Genomic DNA, 12,757 nt, shown 5'->3' on the forward strand with positions numbered 1-12,757 from the left:
CATTGCACTGTCTTCAGTAAAAGACCTTTCTATTAGGCATCTGATCCAGGCCCTTCTTCAGTTCTCCACAATGTGATCTCCCCCTTTCTTCAAGTGAAGCATGGGAGAGCCTTGCCACTTACCAATTCCTACCTGCTGGTGTGGACCTTGAAAAGTTTTTCACTGATTGGACTTCACACTGTATGGTAAGAAGAAGGGAGGTGGTGGCACTCTTGTGTAGTACAGGTCACCCTTCAAACAGTTAGTGTGCCTCCTTCCTGTAGCTTGAGTCTGTCCATTTGAGTCGAGGTGAGCAAACTCTGTACAGTCTGATCGTGTATTAACCACACTGCACTTGTTGGTTGCTGACCATTTGTGTGCAAGTTCGTTGTTGGTCATGTTCTTCCACCCATCCCTGTGACACTTGAGGATCATTTGCTCTTCTCCCCGTTACATTCTGGGTGAAGGATATATGTGTGTTTGTGTGTGTATATATATATATATATTGGATTCTAGCTATACTGTGTGTAGAGGTGAGGTATCATCTTGGAAGATAAATTTTTTCCTAATCTGAAAATGTATTTACAATAAATACCACACATTCCAACCCAACCTCCCCACTTCTGGTGCATTCTTTTCTTGCCTTTTCTAAGAATGAAGTTATTTTGAGTGCAAGTACTTAAAGGAAATCACTGCACATGGAGGTTATTTTGCCCTCCTATTGGTGGAAAGCAATTGTCACCTAATGATGTCATCATCCATTAAGGCCATTTCACATTAAATGTGTGAATTTTTGGTTTGAGTTAGATCAAGGCTAGTGACATGCAAATCTCATAGTCAGATATATGAGCAACAAAGCCATTCTGTGTGAGAGTTGAATATCTATCAGAAATACTCTTTCAGATTATGAAAATGTTAACTTTCACAACACTATTAAGGCTATTCCCATCAACATTATACTTATAACTCATATTGGGATATCCCACATGCATTACCTTACATTTATTATAATCAGAAGTCATCTGCCATTTATTTGCCCAACTCGCTATATAATCCACATCCTTTTGTAAAGGAGTAACATCCTCCTCACAGTCAGCAATACCCAAAACTTTAATGTCATCAGCAAATTGAAATAATCTATTGACTACTCCTTCATCTATGTCATTGGTATAAATCAAAAAGAGCAAAGGTCCTAAGATTGAGCCCTTAGGTACCACGCTCATGACATTAATAGTTTGACTAAACTCTATTAATAACAACCCTCTGCTTTCTTCTATACAGTCACTTTTATATCCAATTAGCAAGCTTATCCCCCACATCTACAGAAATAACTTTTTTAACAAGCCTTTTATGTGGCACTTTGTCAAATGTTTTTTTAAAATACAAAAACACCAAATCCACACCTGTACCTTCATCCAGATAACCAGTAACATCTCCAAAGAATATCCAAAGATTAGTAAGGCAAGATTTTTTGCTAGTGAAATCATTCTGACTATCCAACAAAATTTTAAACTTTGTTAAATGACTTTGCAAAGCATCTTTTATCAGCATTTCAAAAACTTTCCCATCGCTGTTGTAAGACTAATAGATATAACTACTAAGACAGTTGTTATCATTTTCCTAGAAAAAGAGTAGTAACATTAGCCAAGGCAACTTCCAATCTTCCAGCACTTATAAAGGACATATAAAAAAATAGTAGCAAGTGGCTCACATATCTAATCCTTAATGCTTTTCAAAACCCTTGGGTAAATGTTATCTGGTCCAGGAGCTTTATCATTTTTTAAAATTTAAAATTTTATATTAATAAGTTCAGAATTAATGTGATCATCGTTTTCAGTCTAGCTTCCATCTAACAACTGTTCAGAATGAGGAATATTGCTTAAATCTTCATTAGTAAAAACAGAAAAAAAAGCAGAATTTAATAACCAAACATCAGATATTATATCCTTCGTGTATCATCTCTCAAAGGCCCTACTCCCATCCTAGCATTTTGCTTACCATTAATGTATTTGAAGAAATCCTTGCTATTAATTTGTTCACTTTCTGCCAACCTTTTTTTCATATAGTTCGTTATTTCATTGCAGTCAGTTTTAACTTCTTATATTTATAATGTTTTTTAATTTTATCCTTTATACGCTTTGTGAGCCAACCAGGTGTTTTACTTGCAGCCACCCTTTTTTTTTCTACAAGGAACATGCCTATCTTGAATATTTAAGAATTTCTTTTTCACATATTTCCACATTTGATCAGTATCTCCAACTAATTCAGTTGCCCATTTCACAGAAAATAATTCTTGTCTCATCTCTTCAAATTTTATTTTGTTTTTGAAATTTTGAACCACAATATCATTATTTCGTATCTCTATAAGCATCAAGACATAAACCTAACTGAGCGCATGTGAGTGTCTGTACGTATGTGATTTCTATTTGTAATATAAGGAACCACTTCTTTTCTATGTGGTATTTTCACTAGCTTCCCTCATTGAAAAGAGGCACATGCACACACGCATGTGGAAATAGGTGCACACTCTCAGGATCCACTTAGTATGGGTGCAAAATTTCAGGTTTCTAGGTTCTTTCTTCTTGGAGCTATGGCAGTCACACATGTGCATGCACACATGCATATCTGTCTGTGATTCCTATTTGTAATATAAGGAACCACTTCTTTTCTGTGTGGTTTTTTGCTAGCTTGCCTCATTAAAAAAAGATATGCATGCGTGTACGCATGTGGATAAATAATAATACCCAGGTGCACACCCTCAGTGTCTACTTAGTATGGGTGCAAAATTTCAGGTTGCTAGGTTCTTTCCTCTTGGAACTATGAAGGTCAAATATGTGGTATTTTGCTAGATTGCCTCATAAAAAGATGTGCACACAAGTGGATAGGTAATAATACCCAAGTGCACACCCTCAGGTTCCACTTAGTATAGGTGCAAAATTTCAGATTTCTATGTTCTTTACTCTTGGAGCTATGGCGGTCACACACACAAGCCCACAAATATGCCCTTTTATTATTATAGATAACCAGTAAATCTAAAATAGCATTTTTTCTAGTAGGTTTCCTCACCAAATGTTGAAGAAAAACCATTCTGAACAGTTTCTAAAAACTTGTCTCTCTCATGATTTGACTCTAACATTTCCCAATCTATATGCCTAAAATTAAGATCTTCCATAAGCTCATGAATAGTTGAATTCTTTATCTCATTGTAGAGATTCTCTTTAATTTCACCAGTTTCAAATGGTGGTTTGTAAAAAATTCCAACTAAAAGCCTTCTCCCCTTATAACCACTAACAGAAACCCAAATAGATTTATCATCATTGCTAGTTATCTTTGATATCCTCAATTTGAACAAGCTGTAACTAACATTTTACATATAACACCACTCCTCCCCATTTTCTAAGTAAGTACTCTATCTTTATTAAACAACCTATAACCTTGTATTTCTAAGAAATTCCTGTCATCAAAATTGTCTGCATTTAGCCAGGTTTACATTATATCAAAATCCTCTGTTCTGACTGGTGCTCTAAGATCATTCATTTTATTTCTTATACTCCTAGCATTATAATAATAACAATTTAGCCTATCATTAAAACCACCTTTGTATCTTGCTCCCACACTATACCCCTCTCTACATCTTATTTTTTCTTCATTGTTTTCAACTGTCCAATCCTAGTTTAAAGTTACCCTTAGAGTTGGGTTAATAGCCCTTGCAAACAAGTCAACCCTTATCCTATTTACATATAAACCATCTATTCCAAAAAAAAGCTCCTTTTCATGCTGAATTGATCCTAGCATTCACCCACAGGTAAGTCCTGTCGAGGATACAGCCAAGCTATTATGACCCTTTTCTTTTAATGCCTTGTATTTAACAGCAAGCTCCTCTGATCTACTTTTCCTTACTTCATTAGCCCTTGTGTGCACTAAGGATACTGTTAAGTTATTTTAACTCTTCTTTGAATGCCTTGTACTTTAACAATAAGCTCCTCTGAATGTGTACTTCAAAGATAACAACACTGCTAGGTACTTTACTATATTACTTGCTCTTTTGATTACATCTTTCACCCCTGCCCCTGAATAGCACAGTCTAATTATTTTTCTCCCTATTTACTCCACATACTATCCTATCTAAGTGCAATACTAAAGAATCTCCTATGGTTTTCATTCCCATCCCTATCTTTCCCTTTTGTTATTCTGCCCTCCTGTAGTTCCTTATCTGCAAAAACTAAAAGCTGAAATTCGTTACTTAATAGAACTTGCTCATTATAATTAAATCTACTACTATTAACCCTATTAGTACTCTGTGTGAAAGTCATTATTAGCCACTGTACCCTTCACATGTAAAAGCTTAATTTCCTTTTTAAATTCTGCTGCCATTATTATTAATGTATAGGAAAAAATGTATATTTTCAACTTGTACAAATTTCTTTGTCAAAACAAAAATAAAGAACCTTATTACAGGATTATATAAATGAATCTTGTACACTCTATTTTGATACTGGTAATTTTACATCTAGTAGTAACAAAAACATTATTGTTTATTTGTAGTTAAGCGTAAAGCTACACAATGGGCTATCTGTGCTCTGCCCACCACAGATATCGAAACCCAGTTGCTAGCACTGTAAGTCTGCAGACATACTGCCATGCCATTGGGGGGCCAAAAACGTTAATGTGTGGATATCTCTTAAAGCAGTTTTGTAAATATTACAAGCTTAACTTCAAAAATTGTATGAATTAATTACTTTTAAACTTTATATATTTAACTGTAGATTGGTAATAATTTATTTCTCCAAGTAATCATTAAGTTCAGCAAATATTGTAAAGAAATAATAATAGTTTTACCAGCTGATTTTTTTAATAGTAATAATTTTGTTTTCAAGAAAGTGGGAGAAAACAAAACTTTCAGAAATCTAGCATTTATGGAAGGAGCTGGGGCATTACTCTTAGATAACAGTATTGTGATGATAGTTGAGAACTATGATTCGGCAGTAATTTCAGGTGAGTTTAAAAATGGACATAATTACTAGTAAAAAATGAATAAAATGTAGATTGTTTTGCATGTATATTTATATACACTTTGTATTTTAAAAAATCCTGCTATATGTGTAATCTTATCATGTAGTAATATTTTTTAATGATTCTAAGCTAAAGCTGATGTTTCAAGTTTCAACATCTATGCTTGTAAATAAATTTTATACTCTACAAAATTGTGTTGTAATATCTAAAAAATTAGAAACATTAGCACAGAGTAAATGAACAGTTTTGTTGTTATTTGTAATATCTTAAGCCCTGTCAATAGTAGTCACATAACATAGTAGAAGTAATACATTTTATTGAAGCAACTTCTGTTTCAATTTCTTATTTATTTGAATTATCTCTTAATTTGACTTGTATAATTTACACTTTGCCATTCTAGTACTCACAACAGAAATACTTAAAACTTCTGATTATTTTGTAAAAACTTTATATTCTGAACCAATTCATGTAAACCTTTTGACAGTTCACCAAGTTTTACTGTTTACTGAAATCTCTGAAACTTTCTGTTGTTACCTTTATTGGGTTAAGCTTATTCATATATTATTTTTATAATAAAACTTATTACTAAAACTTCAATTGAATTTTGTCACCCAACAACAACAATTCATATATTTCCAAGTTTTATTATACTTGAATATCATTGGAAAAGTCAACTTTTCTCATACAGTTCATGTGAAATTATTACATAGAACATTATACATAGGTTTTGATAATTAATGAATATTTATTAAACATGTTTTTTTTAGATAGAATACTAAAATTTGAAAATACCTGGGCATAGCCGTTGAAAATACTCAAAGTATTGGGCAAATAAGATTGTCGTCTCTTATGTCAGAACTTACAAGAAAAACTAAATATTATAATGATGTCTTTCATAATCAAATCGCCTTCAAGAATTCTCCGTCATTATGCAATAAGTTATGTTTGAATAACTGAATGTTTGTTCTTAAGGTAACAATTAAACGTTTGTGAACAATGACTCAACTAGATGTAGGTAAGCTCTAAATCAAGATGCTTTATTAATTGCAAATATTTGATAAGATGTTCGTTTAAGTGTTACAACTTTTTGTGTTTGTTACATTATATTAGCATTTTAATTTTATTATTTCCTTTTTTTTCAGTTTTAAATAATCTTTTCAATGGACTCCAGATTGAAGGAATGAAAGGGAGAGAAAAGTGTAAACCAGGACATTTCATTAATGTAGGCTAAAACGTTTAAATTGTTACTAAACTCACTGCTTTAGGATTTTATTGTTTTCCGTTTTTGAGGGCTTAGTTTTTGAGCAATGCAAGACCTAAAATTTGTGTGAAGTTTCAGCATTGAATATATCATCAGCCAATCTTTCATTACCGTGCAATTGGCAACTTGTAATCAAATTTATGATTTTATATTCTTGTTATTGCTGTAACAGATTTTTAATATTTAAAGTGGTAGTGTAAAGATATTTTTATGTTATGTAGATAATGTAAATAAGCATGTTTTTCTAATTTTATATAGCTATTAAAATTGGAATGACAATTTTTGTATGTAGCCGACTCATCTTTATTTCAAAACTTGGTGCTTAGTTGGTTTTCCTTTTTTTTATTTTTTTGTTCTTGTTGAAAAACAACAAGTTCAATATATAACCAATTCATAAATATGTAAAGTGAATGGTTATCTCATCAATTAGAAATCTCATCAGTGCCTATTTTAATAGCTGAAACTATATGGACTATACAGCATTCTCATTTATTTAAAAACTTCTGCCAGAAGAGCTGCTAAAATTTTACATTACTAATTGCAGTTAATAACAACTGGTTTTAGTTATGAATAACAGGCAAACTACAAAAAAGCTTCTATGATACATTGAGTTTATAATTCTTGAACGTTTGGAAATGTATGTATTTGGTCACATAGTGATTAAACTTTGAGTTGAAATTTAATTATTATACAGGTATCTTGACATAGCAATTGTATTTGAAAATTTAATGAGCTTACTAGCCCAATCATCAGTTTGAAATGTTCATGTTTGTAATTTTTGTAAATTTAAGGCCATACACAAGTTTTTCACTTTGGGGATTGATTTTCTTCTCAGGAATGACACCAAAATGCAAAGCATGTAACAAGTGTAAAATTTATCAACTTTATAAACTACATTAGAAAACTCCCATAACATTGTGATTTAAAAAAGAAAACATTTATCACAATGTTGGTAAACTTGTCAATTTGTCTATGGCCTAGAGAACATAATATATATTAATTATTTTGTAAATAATATTTTGTGAATTTTTATTTTGCACAATATTTTTAGTTTTTTTTTGCTTTAATTAAATAGTAAAATTTTAAATTATATTATAGAAATATAGAAAGACTAAGTATTTGCCTATAACTACTCATAATTTTTTTTATTGGTTTGTTTATTATTAAGCACAGTGGACTACCCGTACTGTGCCCACCATGGGTATCAAAACAATATTTTTAGTGTTATAAGCCCTCGGACTTAGTGTTGAGTCAGTCATTGAGTAATCAGTGCATGAATTAGTCAGTTTATCTGTTACTGTCAGCAAGTTAATTGGTTCATTGTTGTAATCATTGAGTTTATTTGTGAAATTATACCTGTTCATAAATGTTGGTTATGCTAAGTGTAAAATTTCATTTTGAAATAAAACTTGTTCATTGAGTAGGTTGGACTTTCCATTAACATTTTTTACCAAATAATCCAAAAAGACCTGTTTGCCAACAGAAATCATCACAATACAAAGAAAGAAATAGCTAATCTTGTACAGTTTAGCCATGTTGTAATGCATCAAAATGTTATTAATTTAAATAACCTTATCCAAAATGCTTTTGTGCTGAAAAAAACAACATAGAAATATGACATATATATATATATATATGTGGTAGTTTATTATGTCATATGTGGTAGATTATTATGTCATTATTTGTGGAACTTCTTGTATTGATATTTGTAATGTTTTTTTTTCTATTTTTAGGTAAAAAATACTAAGTTCTTAATATGGGCAGAGGATAAAATATATTTAATAGATACAGAAAAATCCATTATTGAAAAGGACAGGGTCATTAAGTTTAATGAAGCTGATGTTACTTACAATACCATCACTGTTGAAGAATCTAGTGAGTCATCGGTATGTAAAAATCAGCTGTTTACTATTTTTCAACTTTCAATTGAGGTTTTGTAAAAATTAGACTTCTTGTTGAGGGACCTGAAACCTTGCAAGCATACTAAGGGGATTCTGAGGATGTGCACCCAAGTATTGTTTTTTAGATCTGACTAAAAAAATGTTGGTCAATTTTTTGCCCTATAGACCTTAAGTCCCATAATTCGGCTTCCTGAAGGTCTATAGAAAAGTATAATATTTTTTTCTAATTTTCACTTACTGAACGAACAATATGCGAAGGTTTTCTGCCAAACACTATTGAAAAAGAACAAAATGGTCAAAAGCTGCCAAAAAATGGACATACTTTAGCAAAAATGAACAAAATTCAATAGAGTATGGGGGCCAAACATTTCTTAGCCAGTGACACGGAGGGAGTCAAAGGCATAAGGACCTCCAATGGCCTGTGGAACAGAACATCAGAATACTAGAAAAGGTTTAAATGAATAAAATTTGGGAAATGACATCAAATGAAACAGTTAAAGAATTTTGAAAAGAAAATAGAGTTGTATTTTTCTCGCATTCATACAATTCTCGACCTGTCAGCTTCAGATCGTACATGAACATTCTGAAAATAATTTATTTTACAAAATTTGAATATGTAATTTTGCATTCTATTTTTTTAATTCAGTAATGCTGGCCACAGGGCTGGTTAGGCCAAAAAATTAGAAAATAAAGTTGAAATTATTTTCCATCTGTATTAGTGAAAAAAAAAAGCGAAAATAAGAAAAAATAGAATGTAAAAGTTAAAATTAATATTATTGCTTTTGAAACCTTGAAAGCTTGGGAAAAGGCTGCAAACAAAAAAGTGGAAGAATATTGATGATTCTGCAGTAATAGTTCAGATATATATAAATAAAAAAATGTAAAAATAAAAATATCTAAAATACGTTCAAAACACACAGACACACGCACGGTTGACATTAAAATATCAAACTAATAACCCCGGAGAAGCAGGTTACTTTGGTTAGTAATTATATAGAGTAATGATGAGTGTCTAGGCCTTACATTTTCTTTCGCCCTTGATGGTGAACTTTATGAGAGCTCTGATTATGTACTAGAATATCCACTGCATGAGGCTTATATGCAGTGTAATAATATTAATATTATCCTCCTTCTCTGTACAAATCGTATATAGCATAAATTCTTATTTGTATTTACATCTTTTATAAGAACTGGCATGTTGATATGATGTGATTGAATCCATCATCTTGATGTAACCACATCTTATTAGCACCAAGTCCATGATATTTCCATGCAGGATACTGGTTTAAGCACATTAACCTGACAGTATATGTAGAGTTCACCTTGGCATTTTTTGTTGACCCTATGGATGGTTGACTTACAATTGTAGCTGCAACTACAATAAATCCTGTGGGAAAGATTTTTCAACATGTATTGTTCCATTTGTGAATTGTTATATCATTAGTAATTTGATAATTAATTCTTGGACCCATATCAAACATTTAAGTGGACATATACTTTATCTATTGTGATGACATATTTCCATTTGTAAAATTGCTTTATAATCATGAAGTAGGAGAACTTTGCTTTGAAAAGAGGTTCAATTTTGGGCACTTTCTGCACTTATAAATCTCCACATCTCAACTGAATTATATAGAGAGGGTATAGGACTTATATTAATCATGGGCTTTGAACAACTCTTTGTATATATGTTTCAAATTTTTATACACATGTTTTATATAATCTCAGTTTTTAGAATGTACATTTCTTATTAATATACTAATAAAATATGAAATGTTACTTTCTACTAGACATTTTCCAGCAATAAATTATTATAATTTAAAAACTAATTACCTGTTATTGTTGAATTTCTTACATCTAATAACATAAATGCTTCGTACATTGAGTGATGTTTGTAATTAAAATAAAGTCACTTGCATAAGATTTGTGATAATTAGACAAAGCCATAATCCTACATCAGTGTGCAGAAAACATATCTAAGGTACTTAGTCTATTTACTACTTAAACATATTTTAATTGTTCAATTATCAGTATATATATATATATATTATTGTGATATATTAAAATAATTTTTGAGCCTCACCACATCATTATAATTCATGTTGTCATGTCTGATCATGTTCTGCCTGACAACCATGCATCTTGACAATAGACCTACTGCATAGTTTCTGTTACAAAGGATCTACCATAAGACTGTCATGTTCAAAACACACAAATCCTCTTTGCATAATTTCCATTATTCATCTAATGTATAAGAATGATAGTTTCAAGTGTCTGATCACATCAAGCAATTTTCTGGTATGTCTTCATATGGAACAGCATGAATACTTATTTCATTTTTCAACTAATTGAGGTATGTGATGTTTGAACTTACAGGTCATGGAAACAATTCTGTCACTTTTTTAATCAGAGATCCTTCTTGATTATGTTGTTTACTGTTGTCTATTTGACATGGATGGTTTTTGCCATGTCCTTTGTGTTTGTGGTCTTTCACCTATTACAAGATACTATACTTATCATGGTTAAGTTATGACTTGTTGCAAGTCTCTGTCTAGATGGTCCTGTTTTCCTAAGATCATATTCCATTGTTTTCAATGCAATTAAGTACAACGTCCACCTTGGAAATTCTAATTTCTCAATCTGAAAACATGTTTATGATATGAGTGTATGAATATTTTGCATTAGAAAGAACTGTTACTTACCCTTCTCAAAAGCAATCTTTTTGGGTAGCATCCTACTTCTTACAAAACACTAATTAATGTGAAAGTTTAGTGTGATACAATCTGTTCCACTGTAACATTATATCAGCTGTACATAATGATGCAAACCATTTTCTGCATTTCAGAAATACATTATCAGCTTTATATCTTATGATCTGGAATAATTTTGCATGTAATAGACTATCTTTTTTTTTTCTTCATTCATAATGTCTTTCAATTATTTTCTTTATTATTAGTGAAACATTTATATGACTTTAAATTAAATTAAACTTCTCTATTTTTGTTCTATCATTAGTAGTTCTGCACCATTAATTATAATTCTGTAATGTTTTTTAATCTTATTTAATGAATGTACCTGTGTGTGAATAGTTTTTCTCTGTTCCCTATTAGTTGATGCATGATATTTATATGGTAACAAATAATTTTAAAAATACTTTGCATATAAATGCAATAGAATATTTTTTTGATGATTGTTCCAATACTGTCTTGGTCTTACTAAATTCTGTGTAAAAGAGATGTTTGTTTTATGTTTAAACTTATAATGTACATTAAAAATGTAAATTAATTCTTACTAAGCCTCTTAATTAGTTCTTAGGAATTAAGAGAGTCATTTACCTAGTAATGACAAAGTTACTTGTTCTGAGCACTCACTTGTTTAATATTGTTTTTGAGTTTTAAATAAAGATTGTTTTCATTGTAAAAATTGAAGAATTAAGAATAATAAATAGCTTGGTTGAATTTACTGTTATTCTACAGACCTATTTTAATCACTCTTGGGGGAAATTACTTTTACCTGGGAATACCACAAAATGTATAATGAATACCTGTATCATACCTGTTGTTGGGTAGAATTTTTTAGCTCAAACAATACTCCTAGTTGATTAGGTTCTTCATGAAAAGCTACGTCATGGATTTGTACCTGTATGTACAAGTACATGTATACAAGAATTATTAAACTTAGGAGGATATTACTGCTTAAATTAAGAAAGAACTTAAACTTAATAAACTGAGAGCTTGAGAAAGAAAGGGAGTTTCTTTACAGCCAAACAACTAAGGCTATCTGCCACCATCCCTAATTTTGAACTGCTGACCAGAGGAAAAGCAACTGGCCTGCAGCACCTATTGCCCATTCTTGGGTAACTCTTTTTACCAATGAATAGTGAGATTGAAGATCGTCATACAATGCTCTCATGCCAGGCCAGACAAAGAGAGCTAAATTAGAGAGCCTACCATCATACCCATGCCTCAATACAATGTGATTGTCATGGTCCATGACTTAAGATCACGCTTAAAACATGATCACGTTACAGACAATTTGACCATTAAAAAATTACCCGACCAACCTTTTTACATGATAATTTGTTTTGAGTAGCTGTGTGGTATCTGTAATCTAAGTGAATTAACTTTAATTTATACTATTAGACCACTAATTCAAACCTATATGTTTATTTTAGATCTACATTCAAATTTCCATTATGTGGTAATCATGTGAAACTCGTGCATTGTGAGAATCCCGTTTCTACATTTTAAGTTATTGAAAATTGAGTTTTGAATGTAAATGTGCTTTTAATTTATATTTTAACCATCTTCATATTTTATTGTTAATAGTATTAATAATTCTAGCAATTGTTAATAGTGCGGAAGTTAGTTGAAACTTTGTGCAGTTAGTGCAAATGTGTATCAAACATTAACAAAATATGTTGTGTTACGACAGTGGAAGTCACGCGACGCTGGTAGCATGCACGCTGGAATTTCTAGAAGGATCATGACTTATCGAGGAACTCCACGAATATACGAGTGTTTGCCAGATGCCCTCTTGTTTAGTATATAAGCCCAGTAAATAAAGCCAGTGATAGATAGATATGCAGATAGATTGAAGAGAT

At 31.2% G+C, this 12,757-nt stretch overlaps 1 protein-coding gene across 1 annotated transcript in view; it reads left to right on the top strand.

Moving 5' to 3' along the window:
* The window catches only part of LOC111086161, a 106,953-nt gene that overhangs the window by 47,955 nt on the left and 46,241 nt on the right, over nucleotides 1–12,757 (top strand). Inside the window, exons 15-17 of the mRNA XM_022387872.1 lie at nucleotides 4,857–4,974; nucleotides 6,135–6,214; nucleotides 7,987–8,128. Of these exons, the coding sequence (XP_022243580.1) occupies nucleotides 4,857–4,974; nucleotides 6,135–6,214; nucleotides 7,987–8,128 (340 nt within the window). The remainder of the gene's footprint in view (nucleotides 1–4,856; nucleotides 4,975–6,134; nucleotides 6,215–7,986; nucleotides 8,129–12,757) is intronic.

The sequence above is a fragment of the Limulus polyphemus genome, unplaced genomic scaffold (assembly GCF_000517525.1).
Source record: "Limulus polyphemus unplaced genomic scaffold, Limulus_polyphemus-2.1.2 Scaffold887, whole genome shotgun sequence".
In the NCBI taxonomy this organism is placed as follows: Eukaryota; Metazoa; Arthropoda; class Merostomata; order Xiphosura; family Limulidae; genus Limulus; species Limulus polyphemus.